We start from the raw sequence: 23,108 nt of genomic DNA, 5'->3' as shown, positions 1-23,108 counted from the left end.
CAGAGAATTCCAGAGATTCACCACCCTTTGAGTGAAGAAGTTCCTCCTCAACTCTGTTCTAAACCGCCCCCCCTTTATCTTGAGGCTATGCCCCCTAGTCCTACTATCCTTTCTGAGTGGGAAGAGTCTCTCCACCTCTATCCTATCCATCCCATTCATCATCTTATACGTCTCAATGAGATCTCCCCTCATTCTTCGAAACTCTAATGAGTACAAGCCTAATCTATTCAGCCTCTCCTCATAGCTCGACCCCCTCAACTCCGGCATCAGCCTAGTAAACCTCCTCTGCACTCCCTCCAAGGCTAATCAATCAATCCTATTGCTCCAATCAATCCTATTTCACGGCTGTCCAAATTGCTGCATGTTGTATTTACTTATTAATAATATCCAGTTGTATGGAATAAAACAAACAGAAGGTGTGATTTTAAAATTATACCCTGTTTTCGAATCACACTCACCTGTAGACTTGGTTCTGTCTCCTCCCCATGTATTATATAACGGATAACTGTCCACATATTGGCCATAATGGAGACGATTTCCCACCAGTTATGCCTGGAGACCACTGGGCTATAAGTGACTTGGATTGATTTTAGCCACATAATTTGTAATGTTTCTATATTTCTGGGTCAAAACCCTGAACTCCCTAATGGCACTGTGCGTATATCAAGATGGACTGCAGTGTTTTGAGAAAACAGCTCACCACCATCTTCTTGAGGACAAGTAGAGGTGACAATACTGGCCTTTCCTGTGATGTCCCCATCCCACAAACAGAAAATGAAAAAAGTTATGTAACTATCCTCCACTGCCTGTATATTACTAGGGGAACAACTCTGCTTTTATCAGGACACTTTGTTGTAGGTTCAATTAGGAATTTTCTTTGCAGTAGTCCACTGAAATTTTTTTAAATAGACTTGGGCAGAATTTTATGGCCTTCCCTCAGCAACAGAGGCCGCTCGGCTGTTGCCGCTGGCGAGATCTTTTGATGTCCACAGCGTTTTGTGTGGCTTGCCTGTCCCGCAGAGGGTCACTTTCAGCAGGACCAGAAGAAACCACTAGCCAGAAGGGTCAGAAAATCTTGCCTTCTGTTTGTTGTAAAATAGACTGTTTAATGTAAGTCCTGCTATATATCCCACCATACCTCCAACACACTGGCTAGCACAGTAATGCCAATACTTATTTTGCATCTAGTATGCCTTTGCTGTAAGTATGACAAATATTCCCAGGCATACTTCATTATATACATTGACTTCCCATGAGCCATTCCACAGGAAGTCCGTCAGTTCATTATTAATATCAAGGAGCAACAACCATCATTCGGTTTTAAAACTTTCCAACCTTTTGTGCTCCTTTTGCATCCTTTAGTGATCCTACTAATTCTTCTAGTCCCTTCAGCTTCAGTTGCAGTTCCAATGCCTTATCCTCTGCCACTCTTCTCTCCTCCTGGGCAAGTTTAACGTCCTGCATTATCTTCAGTTTGTCATTCTGCAGCTGCACCATGGTCTTTGAGAACTTCTCCTGCTGTGCAAGAGGCAGGGCGCCACTGAACTGCCTGCGCAAGGACTGAACGGTTTGCCGCAGGTGCATGGCCTTGTTTCTACCTTCTAGTCGAGCATAGAAAAGGGCCTGATCCTTCTCATCCAGTCTCTGCATCAGCCGCAGGTTGCACGCCTCCATCTTTTGCAGTTTGCTTGCAAATGCTTCCAGCTTGAGAACAGCAGCGGTTTCACTCACCTGTAACGCGACAATGTGCTGATGCAGCATTGCAATGAGAGCTCTCTCATCTGACTGTGCCTAAATAGGAAGAATATGATACAGTCATTTATACTGACAATGTACAGCTATAGTGAGATTCATGGCCCTTTTGGCAATTTTTAGCAATTTTCTTCGTGGGTTTGTAGTTTCTAGGCTTTAAGAATGTTAATTTAAAATAACAATTATTGGAAGGCACTCAGCGGGTCACACAGAATCCAGGGAGAGAGGGACAGATCTAATATTTCAGATGAGAAATGGTTCATTTAGACCATTCGGTTATTCTGCCCCTTCTGTCCCATTAGTCTCACTGTTTTGCTCTTCCCCATAGCTCTGTAAATATTTTCTTGTAAGCATTTATCTAATTTTCTTTTGAAAGTTACTATTGAAGTTGCTTTTGCCAACATTTCAAATTCAAGCGCGAATAGAAGTAGAGAATATAAGACAAGTCAAGCAATCCCATTGTTAGGTAAGATTGAAATGGAGTTTAAAACACTACTCTCCTTGTGTCTTTTCAATAATTGCAATTACAAAGTGCAAAATATCAACTTCTGAAATAAACCAACTGTTAAAAAGCTTCTGCAATTGACTCAAAAGTTATATTCACAAAGTAGCAAGCAATCAAAAAAAAAACATAGGCAAACAATACTGTCAGTGTTTTGGAAAACATTCTTATTCACAAAAAAAACTGGACCAATCAAATAATTGTTTGTTTTGAGGATTTGTGGGCAGCAGTATAAAATCTGAATGTAAAGTCTGACAGAAACTTTGGTAATGTGTTTTTCGGAATGAATAGCTTTTTCTAATAGGCATAAAGGGAAATGTATGCTAACCTGGTAATCCAGCACTTGCTTCCTAAGTGCCTCCACTTCTTTATCCCGAGATTGCTGCCGTGCTTCCAAGGCTACAACCTGCATTTTCGCTACATCTGCAATATCTCTTAACCTGACAAATAAAGGAACTCCATGAATGTAGTTAACACTTCTACGTATGATATAGAGCATTTGAAACCTGCATAACTCTAGGCAGTTTGTTTTCTCACACATGCATGCACACACACAGACACACATCTGGGTACATGGCAGCTGCTGGAATTCAAATTCAATTAATAAAATAAATTTGGAATTGAAAGCTACTCTCAGTCATGATGACCATGAAACTTTGTCGACTGATGTAAAAACCCATCTGGTTCACTAATGCCCTTTAGGAAAATGATATTATTTGGTCAGGTCTAAATGTGCCTCTGGACCCACAGCAATGTGGTTGGCCTAACAAGCCAGTTCAAGGGCAAATAGTTATGGTCAACAAATGCTGTCCTTTTCCGGGATGCCTCCATCGCAGAGTAAAAAATGATGGTATAATAAAAGCAAGACAATACACAATGTGCTAGAATCTTATGGCAAAGTACCAGTGAGCTCAATGGTGTTCATCCCTTGAACACCTGCCTAGTGACTCCAACAGGCCTTCCCTACCTCCCTGGCTTAAGAACCCTTACACTTACATCATCCTCCAACTCTGGTACTTAGATTGGTGTAGTTCCTCTTCTTTCCCCTGTCGTGCTATCATTGCAGGGAGTGGGGAGCGCCTGGCTAATCTCTAAGGCGGGACTCCTTCCCTCCTGAGGAGCAGAAATCCCATCTGGAGCCAATCAATACACATCGGAGAGTAAATTGGTGATGGGACGATCGGCATCAGTGGGGATGTGTGCGTTCCCCACCAACTCTTTGTGACAGGAGGCGAGCCTCCTCCATCTGAAAAATTCAGGCCAGAAAGTACTGCAAAAAGTCAGATACTCCCTGATAGGCCTGCTGAGTTTTCCCAGCACTTTCCATTTTTATTTCATCCTTTCTTCTTACAAGCCAAATAAAAATGTCCGAAATGACATTTTCTGGACTATTAACTTACTTGGAGACCTCAACTTTTAATTCGGATTCCGATTTCTCCAGCTCTGTGATGCGGCTCCTATCTGCATCACTCACTGCTTTGCTTACACTGTTTATCAACTCATCTCTCAGATTCTGTTCCACCTTCTGAGCCTCCAGGTTTATTTTGGTTACCTGGTAAAAAAAAGCAGGAGGGAATAGTTGTTACGCCTGCGCCTATTTATTATTTTATATCCTTACGTAACAAGCATACCTCAGGCCATCACAACTGTAGGGCATGGTGGTAATAAAATTGAACTAGTAATCCAGATGCCCAGGCTAATGCACTAGGGACATGAGTTCAAATCTCACACTGGCAGCTGGTGGAATTTAAATTTGATTAATAAATTTGGAATTAAAAACTAGTTTCAGACCAAGTCCATTGAAGCCATCATGGATCGTAGGTAGAAGAAGGATTGGAATGAGACTCTCACTGAGTGTTAAAATGGGCGGCACGGGCTTGTAGGGCCGAAGGGCCTGTTTCCTGTGCTGTGTTGTTCTTTGTTCTTTGATCGTCTTAAAACCCACTTGGGTCTTAATGTCCTTTAGGAAAGGAAATCTGCCATCCTTACCTGGTCTGGCCCACAGCAATGTGATTATTGTCATCTGAAACGATCGAGTAAGTCACTCATTTCAAGGTCAATTAGGATGGGCAACAAATGCTGGTCTTACTAGTGACCCCACATCCCATGATAGAATAAAGAATAAAAGAAATGTCCAGGTAGGAAAAGCCACAAATCAGAAAATGGGAATAAACCATGGAATAAAACAGAGGAAAGCCATTCAGCTAATTGTGCCTACAATGACTCTCCATCTATTCTCATACAGTGTAATAAAGTAATCTCTGTATTTTTTACAATGCTGAATGAGAATGTCAACAAACCCATTAGAATTTTTATACACATAAAAACATATATACAACAAGTGCAACGTACCTCGGAGAATTTTGTTTCCAGTTCAGTGTTCCGTTCTTCTATTTGTTTGAGTGTGTTTCGTACATGTTCATACATCTTCTGAGCATGTTCGGCTCGCTGCCTTTCATTTAATTCTTTCATTTCGAGCATGGTAATCTTCTTGGAGATTGACACAATTTCACTATTGGTAATTGCTTTTGTTTCTTTATCCATGGCAGTGGGACCCCCTAAAATAAACCAAACACTTTAACCTCATTGAAACGTACAAAATTCTCATAGGGCTGAACAGTGTAGATGTAAGAAGGATGTTTCCCCTTAATAGGGGACTAGAGCCAGGTGACACAGAATCACAGAACCATTACAGTCCAGAAAGGAGGCCATTCGCCCTATTCTGTCTGCTCTCTGGAAGAGCATTATGACTTGGTGCCATTCTCCTGCCATTTCTCCATAACCCTTCACATTGTTTTGATTCAAATAATCATCTAATGCCCAGTCTCTTGACACAGGCTCATAATAAGAGATAGGTCATTTATGACTGAGATCAGAGGAATTTCTTCACTCAAGAGGGTGAGGAATCTTGGAATTTTCTGCTCCAGAGAATTGTGGAGGCTCAGTCTTTGAGTATATTCAAGACAGAGATAAATAGGTTTCTAGATATTAAAGATATCATGGGATATGGGGATAGTGCAGGGAAATGGCACTGAGGTAAAAGATCACCGTGACCGGGTTGAATGGTGGAGCAGGTTGAAGGGGTGGGATGGCCTAATACTTTCTACGTTAAGTTTATAAACCTCCCCCAGAACAGAAAACCTGCAAGTGGCATCTATCTTGAACACTCAGACACCTGCGAGTATTTGCAAGTCCATACCAACCTGCAATAAAGTGAATTATAATCAATGGATCAGAGCGAAGCCCTGTACGGCCCTATTACATTCAGGAAAGAATGATGGTATTGAATTAGGCAACAAACAGGACTCCATGCCAGTTCCATGTAGACCAATCCAGTCATTCCCACTCCCTGGTTCAGTCCCTGTGGCTTTGTAAGTTCATTATCTTTGAGTGCCATTTTAGTATCAAGATATCATCAATGCTACCATCAATCAACCCACTCACCAAAACTCATTCATATTCCCCTGAACCCCTGAGCTCCAGGACACATAACAACCATGGATGCAAGAACTGCAATGTTCAGCTCCAATTGTGATGAAGCAGCTTACAGCAGCCTACAACAGTAACACACAAACTTGAACTGACAACTGGCAGGTAACATTTAGGCCACACAATTGACAATTACTGGCCATCATTGGTCTCCTAAATACTTCTGATCATGTCAGGGACTGGGAAGGAATTTTCCAACCTCCTGTCTACCCAATAGGTCTGGTTATTCACCTCTTGCAGCAGATTACATGGTTACTGGATGGAGTAGAGAGTACATAAGAACATAAGAACATAAGAAATAGGAGCAGGAGTAGGCCATCTGGCCCTTCGAGCCTGCCCCGCCATTCAATAAGATCATGGCTGATCTGTCGTGGCTCAGTTCCACTTTCCCGCCCTCTCCCCATAACCCTTAATCCCCTCTCTTATCAAAAACCCATCAACCCGCTTCTTAAAAATATTTAGCGAGGCAGCCTCCACCACTTCAACGGGCAGAGAATTCCAGAGATTCACCACCCTTTGAGTGAAGAAGTTCCTCCTCAACTCCGTTCTGAACTGCCCCCCCTTTATCTTGAGGCTGTGCCCCCTAGTCCTACTGTCTTTTTTGAGCGGGAAGAGTCTTTCCACCTCTATCCTATCCATCCCATTCATCATCTTATACGTCTCAATGAGATCTCCCCTCATTCTTCTAAACTCTAACGAGTACAAGCCTAGTTTATTCAGCCTCTCCTCATAGCTCAACCCCCTCAACTCCGTACGTAATATGATTCTCAAGATATCATTATTTGGGACAAGATGGAAGAACCAGTAGTTTTTTTTCCAGTTCATCATTTGTCATATATTATTTTTTATAAATCTCAATCAAGTGAAAGCCATTTCTCCTTGATGTTCAATGGCACAATCATCACAGACACCCCACCATCAATACTGAGGAACACCAATGATAACTTAAACATATCTGATGGAAATGTACCCAAAACAACATTCATGGAGCTCGGTATTACCTAGGATTCTAACTGACAGTAGTGTGAGCAACTCATGCCTCTCCTATTAGATCCAATGTCTACCCCTTTCACTGCTGGTTGGGCTAGGCACTACAACCAACATGAGTTGAATTTTGATCTTTGAGGCAGGGAGAGGAAATCAGTAAATTTCTACACTTAGCCTCAAAAGAAAGTGCCAGCAAATGCAGAATCTTTGCTCAGGTTACAAGGGGTTGATATTATAACAAGAGTTGGTCCGAAGCCAAGTCAAGGTGGGTTGTTAAAAAATTACAGCTCAGTGTACTGGGTCTTCATCACAGTTATAATAGAATCAAGAAACAAAAAACAGCCCTGTAACCCTCATCCCTCAACCTCACACACTCTCTGTGCTCCATCCATGCCAACTCATGCCCCCCAACCAGTATCCATGGCCCCTCATAACTTCCATGCCAATCTATGGTGCATCCATGACTATGCACTGAAACAATGAACCCTATAGCACCACTATGAGAAACTATCTCCACCAGGGTTGCAGCAATTCAAGGATGTTGGGTTTCTAGGAACAGGCAATATGTGTGGTCTTTCTGGTTTGCCAATAATTCAAGATCAATTTTTTTTAAAAAAAGAGCAATACCAATGTCTTACAGCAACATAAACTGTTAAACAAAAGACATCAAATTAAACAGGAGAAATGTAATACACTTAGAACACAGGCATTTATTCAAATGTTTAAAATAATCTGTCACAGTCAAATGCCACTTGCCTAGTTTATCCATTTGTTCCCAGGCTTGTTCCAACGTGTGCAGCTTTTCCTTTGTAATTTCCAGTTCCTTGTTTAAGGTGTTAATTTGTTCAAGTAATGCTGCGTTTTCACCCTTAAAGAAAAACATGTTGTTGGAATATTAAACTTGCCATTTGTTTTATTTTGCAGCCCTCATTATTGCTAGCATCTCTATTTATAAATCTCCTTAAGTGCACAAATAACTGTCCAAAAGCAAAAAGTAAACAGTTTCCATTTTCTTTATAGTCTATTCCAAACAGAAATACGCTTTGGAAATTTATTTATTATTGAAGTGCTATTCATGGAAGCACAGAGTCATCATAGCACTGTAGGAGATTATTCAGTCCACTGAGTCTATGTCCAGCTCTCCATACAGCAATCCAGTCAGTTTCTGGTCTATCCTTGTAGCCCTGCAACTTTATTTCCTTCAAGTGTCCATCCAATTTCCTTTTGAATCATTCATTGTCTTGATTCCACCAACCTCAAGGGGTGGTGATTTCTAAGTCATTACCACTTGCTGCATAAAAATGACAGCAATTCTTGCCCAGAATCTTAAAATGTGCCACTAAGTCTTATCTGATCAGCTAATGCAAATGGTTTTTCTTTGTCTACCTTAAATAAATCTGTCATAATCTTGTACACCTTTATGAAATCTCTCCTCAGTCTCCTTTGCTCTGAGAACAACCCCAGCCTTACCAATCTAACCTTGTAGCTAAAATTCCTCATCAATGGAACCACTCTGGTAAATCTCCTCTGCATTCTAACATGTGGTGACTGGAACAGGGTACAACACTGGAGGGCAGGGTGGGGTGCATTGCTCGTTGGTAACAGAATCATTTAAATTTATGGAAGGGAAATCAGATAGGGTGTGTAATAAGCGGGCCAGGCTTCCTGCCCAGATTTCCTTTAAAACCCAGCAGGTGAAAACAACAATTTACCCCAATATTTCCTGAATAGTTTTCCGAACACAGAGGTTTTCAGTTTTTTAAAAAAGTTCCAATAATTTTAAAAGCCACCAAAACTCCTTTTCACATAAAGATTGATGGAATGATCTACTGTCCTAAAAGGTATGTTTCCAAGACATGAATATTGCATCACTCACGCCCTTTCCATATTACTCACACACCTTTTCCCATCGTGCTCGAGAAACAAAAGTGAAAATAAATTACCTCATGCTACGATAAAACAAGTTAAAAATTGTTTTTATTTGCCTACCTCCAGATGTTCTAGACTCGTGGTTTTCTGGACTAACAGGTTGTCTTTCTGCAGCAGGTCCCTATACTTAGCTGTGAGTTCATTATACTGTCTGTTAGCTCGTTCCAGATCGGAGGTAGGAACACTTTCATCCAAAGCTTTCTGCAATGCAGCAATTTTAAAACTAGCCATGTCCTAGAAATAGATAGAAAATAAAACAAGTAAACACCAGAAATGTTATGATACAAAACAAAATGGCAAAGCACTGTGATGTCCTAATTATATTCGGGGTTTAAACAAAAAGATGTGGTTTGCACATGTGGATTCAAAGTAACACACAACAGGTTTATTGAAGAGATGTTCTCTACTCCAACAGAAAATGAAACAGAAGCCTATGAAACATCCCAATGACACTGTCATCAAATCATGTGACTGGCTCTTTAAGCAATCGTACAATCATTTAAATATATATTTATGTTCTCACTGAATGGTGGAGCAGACTCATTGGGCTGAATGGCCTATTTTTGCCCCTACGTTTTATGGAATGGTTCCAATAATTTGTATACACTGAATCATGCAAACTAACAGATCCTGTTGTTCTGCGATGAATGCAATCTTCAAAATGGATAATTGGAACAGAGTTCTGTGGGCGTTCAAACATTTTTTCAAACAACAATTTTGGTTATTTTAAATTATTTTTCTGCAAGTTAATAAAGAGGTTCTGAGGTCATAGTAGTTAATATGTTCATGAGATAGCTTTGATGATTATTTCTTTGCAGAGTGAAAATAATAAGCAATTCGCTAGCTTCCCTCAACAGTTGGAGAACATGGAACAACAAACATGCAAATTGTCTTGATCTCTCTTTGACTGAACAAAAGGAGATAGACTGCAGAGATACGGACAGTCAGCTTGTGTGTTTAAAGGAGAAGCTGTGAGGCCTTTAACCAAAACCAGGAGGGTAATTGGAAGTCATCTCATTTAAGCCAACTAAGATGATTCAATGATATGGGGGTACCATGGCACCCCTTATTTGTCCTGTAATATAAGGTTTACTGGAGTTCTATGAGGATGTGTCTAGGGCGGTGGATAGAGGAGAGCCGGTGGATGTGGTCTTTCTTGATTTTCAGAAGGCGTTTGACAAAGTACCTCACAAGAGGTTATTGCAGAAGGTCAGGGGACATGGAGTTGGGGGTAGGGTGTTAGCGTGGATAGAGGACTGGTTGTCAAACAGGAGGCAGAGAGTGGGGGTCAATGGGTGCTATTCGGATTGGCGGTTGGTGACTAGTGGAGTGCCTCAGGGGTCGGTGCTGGGGCCTCAGCTATTTACCATTTATATAGATGATCTGGAGGAGGGAACCGAGTGTATGGTGTCAAAATTTGCTGATGACACCAAGATTGGTGGAAAGGCAAATTGTGCGGAGGGTGTGGAGAGTCTGCAGAAGGATCTAGATAGGCTGGGCGATTGGGCCAGGAACTGGCAAATGGAATTTAATGTTGGCAAGTGTGAGGTGGTCCACTTTGGTAGGAATAATGGTAGGAAGGATTATTACTTACGTGGAGAAAAACTGCAGCAGGCGACGGTGCAGAGGGACCTTGGGGTCCTTGTGCATGAGTCGCAAAAACCCAGCTTGCAGGTGCAGCAGGTGGTCAGGAAGGCGAATGGGATGCTGGCCTTCATAGCGAGGGGGACTGAATATAAAAGTAGGGAGGTCTTGCTGCGGCTGTATAGGGCATTGGTAAGGCCGCAGCTGGAGTACTGTGTGCAGTTTTGGGCGCCGTACATATGCAAGGATATTTTGGCCTTGGAGGGAGTGCAGAGGAGGTTTACTAGGCTGATACCGGAGTTGAGGGGGTTGAGCTATGAGGAGAGGCTGAATAAACTAGGCTTGTACTCGTTACAGTTTAGAAGAATGAGGGGAGATCTCATTGAGACGTATAAGATGATGAATGGGATGGATAGGATAGAGGTGGAGAGACTCTTCCCGCTCAGAAAGGACAGTAGGACTAGAGGGCACAGCCTCAAAATAAAGGGGGGGCGGTTTAGAATGGAGTTGAGGAGGAACTTCTTCACTCAAAGGGTGGTGAATCTCTGGAATTCTCTGCCCGTTGAAGTGGTGGAGGCTACCTCGATAAATGTTTTTAAGACACGGGTTGATGTGTTTTTGATAAGAGAGGGGTTAAGGGTTATGGGGAGAGGGCGGGAATGTGGAGCTGAGCCACAACAGATCAGCCATGATCTTATTGAATGGTGGGGCAGGCTCGAGGGGCCAGATGGCCTACTCCTGCTCCTATTTCTTATGTTCTTATGAAAAGTTGCATCATTGAATTAAATGAGTTTGATACTTACCACAGGCTTGTACTGTGAAATGAAGCAAATTAAGATTTATCTTCCCTTATCTTTCCTTGGGTCCAACATAGAAAAAATGAAGAACCTCAGGGATGAATACAAATATTTGGTTTGGAAGATAGCATTGTTACACCCCAGTGTGGGAATGGTGCATGAGTACAGTTTAGGGCACTGTGAATATGACACTCAAACCAGTTATTGAAAGCGAATAATGCCATAGCATCTGAGGAGATATCTAAGGCAGACCTGAATTTTTAAAACTAGGTTTGTGCATTGGTCATGAACCACATAGTCATACATATTTACATTGGAAAAAAGTTGAAGGAACGAGTTTCCATCTTATTCCCCTTCTGTCTTTAATTGGCACTTGCCTTGAATCTCTGCAGGTATCCAATTCTTTCACCAACAGCTGTCTCCATGGCTATTATTTCATTCTTGAGTTTGTTATTTTCTTTCCTTAAGTGCTGTTCCATTTCCAGCAGGGTTGTGTAGCGTCTTGTTAAGGAACTTTCATTAACCCGCAGCACAGTTAATTTGCTGGTAATCCCAGCAAGCTTTTTCTTGATTTCATCAGGGTCCATCTGAAGGGTTTCCAGCAGTTGCTAATTTAGAAGTGGAGGAAAGTTACAAAGTCATACAACATAGTTTATGATTTCCTAGAGGCAGAAACAGAACTTGAAGAACAAAATTCAGATGTGCTCAGTTACAAGCAGCTGAGGACACTTTTTCTGTAGTCATGATGTGGATGTGCCGGCGTTGGACTGGGGTAAAAACAGTAAAAAGTCTGACAACACCAGGTTTTAGTCCAACCGATTTATTTGATAGTAAACGCACAAGCTTTCGAGGTTTCCCTCTTCGTCAGGTGAATGGAGAGTTCTGGCCTCAGACAGAGCATATAAAGCACAGACAGTTTAGAGATTACTGATTAGAATGCGAATCTTTACACCTAACCTGCTGTTCAAGTCCTAAAGTGGCCGACAATGTGAGTGGAAGGAGCACTGATCACAGGTTAAAGAGATGTGTATTGTCTCCAGACAGCACAGTGAGTGAGGTTTTGCAAACCCAGGCAAAACCACAGGCATTCAGCCTCTGACCTTCGGGTAAGCGTTCTCGAAGGCGGCCTTCACGACACACGACAGCGCAGAGTCGCTGAGCAGAGATTGATAGCCAAGTTCCACACACATGAGGACGGTCTCAACAGGGCTCTTGGGTTCATGTCACATTATCTGTAACCCCCGTGACTTGCCTGGGTTTGCAAAACCTCACTTACTGTACTGTCTGGAGACAATACACATCTCTTTAACCTGTGATCAGTGCTCCTTCCACTCACATTGTCGGCCACTTTAGGACTTGAACAGCAGGTTAGGTGTAAAGATTCGCATTCTAATCAGTAATCTCTAAACTGTCTGTGCTTTATTTGCTCTGTCTGAGGCCAGAACTCTCCATTCACCTGACGAAGAGGGAAACCTCGAAAGCTTGTGCGTTTACTATCAAATAAATCGGTTGGACTAAAGCCTGGTGTTGTCAGACTTTTTACTTTTTCTGTGTCAGAGTGCCAAAGTCTCCTGATACTGGCTTCTTGCCTATTATTTCATGGCCCCAGGTGGCTGAGCCTGAAGAATTGTGCTGTAATTTCTATACTTGAGATTGATCTATGAAAGAATTTTTAATTTTCCTGGTGGTGTGGTGATCTATATATATCCTGTTATCACCTCTCAACTGCCTTGTTTTGATCTGAAGGACCGTGTTTTAGTTTTTCCTGACAGGAAAAAAAATAGTTTCTCTATCTCAACCTATCAAATCCTTTAATCATTTAGATTACCCCTCAACCTTTCATATTCAAGAGAACAGAAGCCAAGTTTAGGGAACCTGCTCTTATGGTTTAACCCTATTAAGACCGGTACCATTCAGGTGAATTTTAACTATACCAACGCTAGTATATCTTCCCTGCGGTTTAGAGCCTAAAATAGAATTCCTGATGGAGTCTGACCCATACTTTGCAAAACTGAAGCATCACTTCCTCTCTTTTTCAATTTCCTTGAATAGCCAACATCCCGTTGATTTTTTAAAAAATATTTTCAGTACTTGTGCACTAATCTTTAGCAATTTGAATATTTGCTAAACAATGACATTTTACTGAAGCTTTTCATCTTGCACTCATCAGGACAATCACAAGAATATTAATGTCAGGGGAAACAACAACTTTATACGGTGTGAGAAGAGAGCGTTGATTGGTTGGCAAGTGGACTTTTTACAATTCCATAAGCAATAAAATTGGCCTTATCCGCAACCTTATAAATAAGGCTCAAGCCATTTGATCATCCTGAAAGCTTGATGCTGAAATAGGGTGCATCAAAGATAGCCTGCAGCATAATTGCTACTCTGGTCAGATCATTTTGCACAAGCTCATAAATGGGCCTACGGTCATCATTTTAGGCCCTGCAAAGTATCCCGTCTACCTCAGATTACTCAGGAAGGGCAAAGTATCTAAAAAATATGAGCAACAGATGAAACTAGTCGTTGCAAGCTGCTACTATGCAGTAGCAATACGAGTGGTATTCACCATCAACAGGCTGCTGTTATTCACTGTCAAACAGCATGCCTTTCCCCATGTTCACAAAAGGCAAGGTGCAGACTGTACCCGACGAGCCCAAGTTTGCAAAAATCCATTAGATGTCCACCATTAGATGTGATTCGGGAATTGATCAACATTTTCTGACAATCCTCAGTGCATTAAAACTTAGCTGACAACCAACTTAAGATAGGCAGTCGGGGCCCACTATGGTATATTTGCATGAATAGGTATTGGAAGCTAGATATATTAATACACAGAGGCCTGTTTTTTGCAGACAGAAAGAACACGTACATGCATTGTGCCTGTTTCAGCCAAACAAAAGAAGTAACAGCAATTCACTGCTTCATTCCTCAGGGAAATGCCTTGACCAGAGTCAAGTTGTCTAGTTTAAATTTTCAAACAATCCTTAGCTGTTAACTGTCAGTCACCATTAACTGGTGCCTTCACCATGGCAATGCCTCTGCCAATCAGAGTCCACTTACCAATCAATTAGCAGTCTCTTCTCAAAGTACAGAATTGTTGTTTCCCTGACATTGTATCCTTGTGATTACAAAAAGTTTTGACAAAATGTCTCTTTACAGCAATACTCAAGTTCTGTACAATTGAATGACTACTTTAGTAATTTGTATACACTTACATTGTATTCCTCAATTTTTACTTGATCTTGTTCCTTTAAGTCCTGAAGCTTCTTATTTTCTTCTTCAATTTTCTGAATATCTTTCTGCCAGGATTCCCTTTCACTGTATATAAGAATATCACAGTCATTATTTTTAAAGTTAGATAAGTATCACAAGGGTTTACACCGACAAACAGATCATCACTGCTGCTTCGGTTCCTGAGTGGAGAATGCGGCCATTGGTCATTCAGGCAATGACTAATCTGGCATAAATTATTTTTTGCATCCTCTGGAATCCAGAAGCCTAGAATTTGACAAGTGTTTGGCCATTACTCTTAGGCTACTGCGAGTAGGTTGAATATGCCAATTGAGATTGGGTTCTCAGGGCATGGTGCTTAAAGCCATTGAGAGACCCTGGGTAGTTGTTAGGACTAACTGCACGGAAAACCACCCTCCTAGATGCAGATTATTTTAGCCATGTAGCAGTACCTCCTTTAAGACTAAACTCTCACTATGATGCTAAAAAAGACTAAGGAAGCACTGAAGAGACAAAGTCATGAGTAATTTGTTTCAGAAAGGAATGCAGCTGACTGACCCAGTCAGGCAAATTCAGAACTAGTAACAGCGAGGTCAATTAATTTGGTTCCATTGTCACTGTTGAGCTTATAGTCATGGTGGTACACCAACATTATTCAAGAACAATAGGATTCATTTCCAGTCTTCAAAACCAGACTCCAGTATCTTGGTTTTAATTAAAGAATAAAATAACCAAAACTGTATGGAATTATTCAGAATAACCAATCACAATTTCAGAATTAGATAATGATCTGCACATTGAGAAACAGTTTGAGTTTTGATACCTTTGATAATCCTTGTATAGCAATCCTTGTTGATGGCGAATTACTGCAAATTTACGTTTATAATCTTCAGCTGCCTCTTGCAGCTTTTTTCCTTCTTTCTCTTTATTTGAGATCTCCTAAGCCACCAGTAAAAAGAAAATGTTTCTGTTACGAATAACTTTGCTGGTAAAATGGTTAGAGGAAAAATTCCTATTTTAAGCAAGTTTGCATTTGATGAAGGACTGTGGCAGGTAGATTCTTGCCTACATTTCTATCAATGGAGTGTATTTAGCATGGACTAGGTAGTTGACCCAACTGAGAGTTTTGGGGAATTGAACCTTAACACTCTACTGGTCAGTAGAGGGCTGTAACCATGGATTGCTCATAAAGTTACTTATTTTCAAAGGACAAAAGAAAATAAGTTAGAAATTGAATTGCATGCAGTGTAGCTATTTTTGGAACAAGGGAAATATGCCAAGGCTGCTGCAAAAAATATCTGAGGGGGAAATCAAGTAAATCAATCAAGACAACACCAAAACATTGGCATATTCTGCTTTGAGGAAATGGATACTGATAACAAACCCAGAACTCTCATAATTTTCTACCATTCTTCATATCTCAAATTGATGATAAACTTTTTTATTCATTTGTGGGACATGGGCGTCACCGGCTGGACATTTATTGCCCATCCCTAGTTGCCCTTGTTCAGAGGGCAGTTGAGAATCAACCACATTGCTGTGGCTCTGGAGTCACATGTAGACTAGACCAGGTAAGGATGGCAGACTTCCTTCCCTAAACAATATTAGCGAACCAGATGGGTTTTTCCGACATTCGACCATGGTTTCATGGTCGTCAGTAGAATCTTAATTCCAGATTAATTATTGAATTAAAATTCCACCATCTGCCGTGGCAGGATTCAAACCCAGGTCCCCACATTAGCTCAGTTTCTGCACTAATAGTCTAGCGATAATACCACTAGGCCATTGCCTCCCCACTTAATCAAATGCACATTCATGACTTTACATTGGAAACGTAAGAACAGAATAAATGTTGGGACATAGCATTGATTATTCTAATGGGAAAGGTTTACATACCTGTAACAGCTGCACTAAATATTCATTAAGAGTGTTGATCATATCAATACTGGAGGGCACCATTCCTTTTGGCAGAGCAAGGGGTTGGAACTGAACATTGCAACATCCAGATTGACGCAGCAGAGATAACTCACTTTCAAGGTTTGTAATCTAAAGAAAGGAGAAAGGCATTTCATTGAAGGTTTCAGTAGGGCTTTATTTTAGAAATTTATTCTTGGGGTTGGGCATCACTAACAAGATTGATCTTTATTATCCATTCTTAGATGTCCATGAGATGGTGGTCATTGAAGAATGCTGTTTTGGACATGAAGTATGCTTTGTAGTCTGGAGTACATCTTTATTAACAACTCATAACTATAGAGTTGACTCCATCCTAGAACTTCATACACCTCTGTCCATCTCTAGACTGACCCTAGCTCCGGGTAACGTGCCTTCTCATATCACAGTGTCTTTATTTGTGGGGATCGGTTTAGCTCAGTTGGTCGGACAGCTGATCCGTGATGCAGAGCAATGCTAACAACAAGGGTCATACGGCATACTGGCTGAGATTATTCATGAAGGCTCACCTTTCCAACCTTGCCTCTCACCTGAGGTGTGGTTATCCTCAGGTTAAATCACCACCAGTCACTCTCCCCCTCAAAGAGTTCATCTGGGACTATGGTGACTTCACTGTACTTAGTCCCACATTAACCCTGTATATACCAGACCCTTCTACTAAACCTCCCCCAAAATCTTTATCCCATTGATATATTATTTTTGTTTACTTCAGGTCTTACTTGTCAGAAATCTAGTATGTTTACCTTATTGTTACAACTTCAATGCTATTCCAGTATTATTGCTATTACGGTATTAACAATATTCTTACTAGCTCATCTCCCCTTTAAGTCCTTGAAGTTAGAGCGTCTCATTCTTGAGAGGATGAGGATTTTGATCCCGATGTTCCCATTATGAAGATTCCTGCTCTGGGCTCTAGGAAGTAGGCTTCACAGACTTGGTATATTAACAGCAAGTCTTTATTAACAACTCATAACTATGTACATACATACAATAAAGGGTACAAACCCTACTACGACAGTGGTGAGCCATCATCCTGAAATGCTGAAGACATTCCCATTGTACTCTTGGTTTGGGAATTCCAGGATTTTGACCCAATGGTGAAGGAGCAGTTGAGACATAATCAAATCAGGATAGTGCATGTGACATGGGGAGACTTTGAAGCTTATGGCTTTCTCATGCACTTGATTAAATATTTATTTTTGAGATTTGGGTCATACCAGTATTTATTGCCCATCCATAATTGCCCTTGAGCAATTGGTGGTGAGATGCCTTTCTGAATACAAATGAGTGGCTTGCTGGGCTATTTCAGATTGCAAGTAAAAATAAACCACATTCCTGTGAGCCTATAGCAACATATAGAGCAGACAGTGTTAAGGACCTTCTCCAAAGGTGGAGATTGTGGATTTGCAGAAATACAATTATACATAAATGATCTTTCTTCACATGATATATAAAGCTTTTATTTGATGTTCTCTATCCTGACAACTTTCTAAAATTATGTAGCTGAACTGAAATGCTAAATTATGCACAGAGGAATGTCGTATGTGAATGCAAACATTTAACCTCATGCAATCTAGCTTTCTGAATCTCTTGTTTTTCTGGTTGAAGTTTCAACCATGGTGTAATTTGTGAATTTACTTTCATTACACTCTTACCCTTGACCTTATTGGTTCATCTCATACATAATTCCTTGATTCTGTTATGAATTGCAAGATAACGCAGACTTTCAGTGTCCAAACCTTTTCAGTTGCTTTCGCCAGCTGACTTCGGGCAATGTCAGCCTCTTTTCGTGCCTCTTTAAGCTCTTGTCGAAGTTCCTCATTTCTCCCTGTCAGCTGGTCTACCTGAGCTTTGAAGTGGCCATTGTTGTCAAATTTATCTACCGAATTCTTTGTCTCGATTGCCTGAAACAACATTTGGTGCAGCTTAATTAGTATGTCATTCCACTTTTTATCAGGTTAATAAGGCAAAGTCACTTTGTCACGTATATAATGGGAAGAGTTTCAGTCAGAAATGGCTCTGTAGCCAATATGCAATACATATCATTGGTCAGGTTTCCACTGCTGCCCATCTGCCAACTAACTTTCACTGACTTTTCTATGACTACAAAGTTTACTACTGCTGTCAATAAAATGGAGCTACGCTTCACAGAATAATAAAGAATGTGTAACTGATGGCTGATTTTCCCATGTTTTCTAGTGGATCTCCCAGTCCCCACGTCTTTATTTTTTGGTATCTCTGAAAGGCTTTTTCTGACCCCCCAAGAATATTTTTTTTGGATGATGTTTATTCAGTCAGCATCCATGTCCCACTGGAATTGCACCTGTTAACTATGACACTAGGAACATAGGAACTGGAGTACTCTATTTAGCCCCTCAGTTCTGTTCCATCATTCCATTAAATCATGGAAGATCAGTATCTTAACTCCATTTACCAGCAGTTACCCTGATGTTAGCCATAGCACACCCTTCAGCCATGATTTGTCCATCTTGCCAATTAGCTTGTCACAAAGATCATACACAAATTGGGTGAAATTTTTCTAGCTACTTCATGTTAAACATAGTTAGCAGTGAGGAGCCAAATAATTAACTTCCAGAAGACACAGACAGACTACTGAAATGGCAAGACACATAGCAGATGTATTTTAACGCAGTGAAATGTGGGGTGATTCATTTTGTAGAAGAATGGGAGGAGGCAATATCAACATTAAAGTGAGCACAGGAACAGAACGATGGGGTGTACAGATGCATACCTCTGATAATGACAAGATAAATTGACAATATTATTAAAAAGGTATTTTGGATCCTTGGCTCTATAAACAGGGAACATATTACAAAAGCAAGAAGCTTTGTGAAACATCTTGGGCTCCACTGGAATATATTGGCCAATTCTGAACTATCAAGGCCTTGGAATGGGTGCAGAGGAGATTTATCAGAATGAGAAACAAGGCAAGTTTGTTCCAAAAGAACGAAGAAAATTACAGCACAGTGACAGACCCTTCGGCCATCCAAGCCTGCCCAACTGAAATAAAACCCTTCACCCATCCGGGCACCATATCCGTCTATTCCCACCCTATTGATGTATTTGTTAAGATGGTCCTTAAAAGTCACTATCGTAGCTGTGTCCACTACCTCCCTCGGCAGCGAGTTCCAGGCACCCATCACCCTCTGTGTAAAAACACTTGCCTTGTATATTTTCTTTGAACCTTGCCCCTCGCACCTTAAACCTATGCCTTCTAGTAATTGACCTGACCTAATTTTGCTTACAATACAGAAGGTGAACAGGAGATTTGATAGAGGTGTTCAGAATGAAGAACTTAATAGAGTAAATAAGGAGAAACAGTGTCCCGGGGCAGAAAGATCAGTAAGCATTGCACACAGATTGACAACTGACAAAATAACCCAAGGTGACACAGGGACTTTTCACAGTGAGTTAGTGGTCTGGAATGCATTGCCTGAAAGGGTGGTGGAAGCAGATTCAATGGTAACTTTTCAAAAGGAATTAGAAAAATAAATATTTACACAAGAAAAATGTGCACAGTTACGGGAAAAGGCCAGAACAGTTGGACTAATGGGATAACTCTTCCAAACAGCCAGCACAGGCATGGTGGACTGATTGATAAAGCACAGATGGAAGTCAATTTCCAAAGGCCAGTCTTTAGAAGCCAACTCCCAAAGGCAAGGGTGCAGAAGTAAATGATTCAGAAAAATTACAGACTTAAGAATGAGGCCAATCAGCATCCAACTGATCTGATTCAAATTAACAGGTATTATGAGTGTCTCAGACTGGTAAAGAGGCCCCAAGAAGGCTTCAATATTTCTTTAGATTGCAGAATTCAGAGTGCCACAAATGGGGAGAGAAAAATAGGAGAGAAAGATAGATGAAAGATGTAAGAGTGAGAGAGAGAATACGTATAAATACCCTAAACCATGTCAGTAAACAAGGCAGTTAGGCAGTGTCAGGTAGCCAGCAGGAATTAGGATCTTGTTTCAAGCTACCCCAGAAGCAGCTGAAGTCTGGAATGTGGCCTTTTTTTTATTCCTTCATGGCATCTGGGTATCGCTGGCAAAGACAACATTTGTTACCATTCTTAGTTGCCCTTGAACTGAGTGGCTTGTTAGGCCATTTCAGGCAGTTCAGAGTCAAACACATTACTATGGGTCTGGAGTCAGATGTAGGTGAGACCAGGTAAGTATGACAGATTTCCTTCCCCAAAGCACATTAGTGAACCAGATGGGGTTTTATGACAATTGATGATAACTGTGATGGTCATTATCGCTGAGCCTAGTTTTATACTTTAGGTTTATCAATGGAATTTAAATTACACCATCTGCCGTGGGGGGATTTGAAACTATGTCCTCAAATAAACGTATGAATTAGGAGCAGGAGTAGTCTAGTCGGCCCTTCGAGTCTGCTCTGCCATTAATTAGATGATGGTTGATCAGCCTCTAATCTCAATTCCACGTTCCCATCTATCACTGAAAGATTCTTGATAAGCAAGGGGGTGTAAGGCTATCTGCCTCTTCCTTTAAAAATATTCAAAGGCTCTGCTTCCACCACATTCTGAGGAAGAAAGTTCCAAAGACTCTCAGCCTGAGAGAAAAAGATTCTCCTCATCTATCTCCTAAATGGGCAACCACTCATTTTTAGAAGTTGTTCTTAGTAAATTAAGTTTTCCCATATCCTCCCCACATTGACCCTGTCAAGACCCTTTAGAATCTTACGTTTCACTCAAGTTGCTTCTTACTCTTCTAAATTCCAGCAGATACATCCAACCTAGATTAGCCAACCTTTCCTCGTAAAACAATCTGCCCAACCCAAGTATTAGTTTTATAAATCTTCTTTGAACTGCTGCCAGTAGATTTTCACCTCTCCTTAAATAAAGGAACCAACACTGTTCACAGCACTCCAGATGTGGTCTCACCAGTGTTAAAACAAAGACAGTGTATAACTGAAGCATAACCTCCTTATTTTTGTATTCAATTCCATTTATAATGGAGGATAAAATTCTCTTAGCTTTCCTAATTACTTGTTGTACATGCAGATGAACCCTTTTTGATTCATCCACTAAGACCCCCAGATCCCACTGCATCTCAGAGTTCTGCAACCTCTCACTGTTATTTATTTGTGTCATGAGTAGGCTTACATTAATACTGCAATGAAGTTACTGTGAAAATCCCTTGATTTTTAGATAATTTTTTTTTATTTTTTCTGACAAAATGGACAATTTCCCACATTATATTCCATTTGCCAGGTCTTCTCTCATTCAGTTAACCTATCAATCTGCTCTTCATCTAACTCATTTATATAAATTTTAACAAGTTGAAACCCCAGCACTGATCCCAGTAGCACACCAGCCATTACATTTTGTCAATCAGAAAATGACCCATTTATGCCTACCCACCATTTCCTGTTAGCTAGTCAATCTTCTATCTTTACCAATACGTTACCCCCTACACCATTAGCTTTTAGTTTTCTCAATAACCTTTGATGTGGCATCTTATCAAATGCCTTCTATAAATCATCCACCGGTTCTCCTTTATTCACAGCATAGGCTGCTTCTTTAAAGAACTTCAATAAACTGGTTAAACACAATTTCCCTTACACAAAACCTCGTTGACGCTGCCTGACTACCCTGATTTTTTCCAAGTGCCCTACTATAATGTCATTAATAGCGGCCTCTAACATTTTCCTTATGACGGATGTTAAGCTAACAGACCTATAGTTTCCCTGTTCTCTGTCTCCCTCCCTTTTTGAATAAAGGAGCCTGGGCTTCTTGATTATTAGTCTAGTGACATTACCACTGAGAGGTAATAATGGGAATTCAGGAAACCTGCCAGCATCTTGCATTGTTACTCGCAATATACACCGTTTCTTTCTGCATCTATTCACACTAATATTTTATCATTGAAAATCCTTGTTTATTTCACAAGATGTAAATAACTAACTGCTCCTTGTCTCTCAGGCTTATGACACAAAACTGCTGTCAGGGAGGAAATGGTCCCTCAAGCATCAGTACATAATGTCCCTAACATCCTTTACTGCATCAGTGCAGTAAATAATTTCACAGCACCAGGTTAAAGTCCAACAGGTTTATTTGGTAGCATGAGCTTTCAGAGCACGGCTCCTTCATGAGACTCACCTGATGAAGGAGCAATACACCTAAAGATTGTGCTACCAAATAAACCTGCTGGATTTTAACCAGATGTTGTGAGACTACTTACTGTGCCCACCCCAGTCCAATGCTGGCAACTCCACATCATGCATCAGCAAATTAGGCAGTGAAATTAGAACTTAAGAAGATACTTACAGTAACTAGTCTCTCCAGACTTTCTATCCTCAAGGTCTCTTCCCATTGATTTAGAGCAGTTTCCACTGGTGTATTCTTTATGGCTTGTAAAATGTCTTTCATACCACTCTCAAATTGCATATTCTCTTCCGCAAGTTCTTTTACTACAATCAACCAATATTACTCACATTAATAAAGGAACCAACAGCTGTCAGTCAAATCTAGTTTACTGAAAATACTCTTACTGATACATGCATTTTTACAAAGCATGTCATTCATGTATATCACAACAACTCCTTACATTTATACTGTACCTGTAATGTATCAAAACATCTCTTGGTCACTAGAGGAGTGTTATATAACGAAGTATGACACTGAGCCAGGAAGGATATATTGGGGGAATATTATGGTCCCCCAGCTAGGTGTGTTTGAGGCAAGGGGGGGTTGGGGAGAGCAGAAAATAGGATAGGTGGCTAGCGCACCACCTTTCCACCCACCCTTGAACAGTTCCCCCATAAGATGGTGGACAGGTATGGAATCAGCCAGCCTGCCCACCCTTGAACAAAAATAAAGCCTGATGAGAGGTCATTCA

General features: G+C 40.8%; 1 protein-coding gene across 1 annotated transcript in view; it reads right to left on the bottom strand.

The window, feature by feature from the left end:
- cep290 (centrosomal protein 290) overlaps positions 1-23,108 on the bottom strand; it is a 127,579-nt gene that overhangs the window by 52,722 nt on the left and 51,749 nt on the right. The window contains exons 20-31 of the mRNA XM_080191336.1: positions 22,538-22,680; positions 17,967-18,131; positions 16,171-16,320; positions 15,098-15,213; positions 14,259-14,361; positions 11,418-11,648; positions 8,720-8,893; positions 7,487-7,598; positions 4,607-4,812; positions 3,655-3,806; positions 2,583-2,694; positions 1,336-1,791 (exon numbers count right to left, since the gene is read on the bottom strand). Of these exons, the coding sequence (XP_080047462.1) occupies positions 1,336-1,791; positions 2,583-2,694; positions 3,655-3,806; positions 4,607-4,812; positions 7,487-7,598; positions 8,720-8,893; positions 11,418-11,648; positions 14,259-14,361; positions 15,098-15,213; positions 16,171-16,320; positions 17,967-18,131; positions 22,538-22,680 (2,120 nt within the window). The remainder of the gene's footprint in view (positions 1-1,335; positions 1,792-2,582; positions 2,695-3,654; positions 3,807-4,606; positions 4,813-7,486; positions 7,599-8,719; positions 8,894-11,417; positions 11,649-14,258; positions 14,362-15,097; positions 15,214-16,170; positions 16,321-17,966; positions 18,132-22,537; positions 22,681-23,108) is intronic.

This window comes from Carcharhinus amblyrhynchos, chromosome 6 (genome assembly GCF_965287045.1).
Source record: "Carcharhinus amblyrhynchos chromosome 6, sCarAmb.v2.hapA, whole genome shotgun sequence".
NCBI classification, from domain to species: domain Eukaryota; kingdom Metazoa; phylum Chordata; class Chondrichthyes; order Carcharhiniformes; family Carcharhinidae; genus Carcharhinus; species Carcharhinus amblyrhynchos.
The sequence above is the reverse complement of the archived record's forward strand: the minus strand, read 5'-3'. Positions and strand labels throughout refer to the sequence as shown.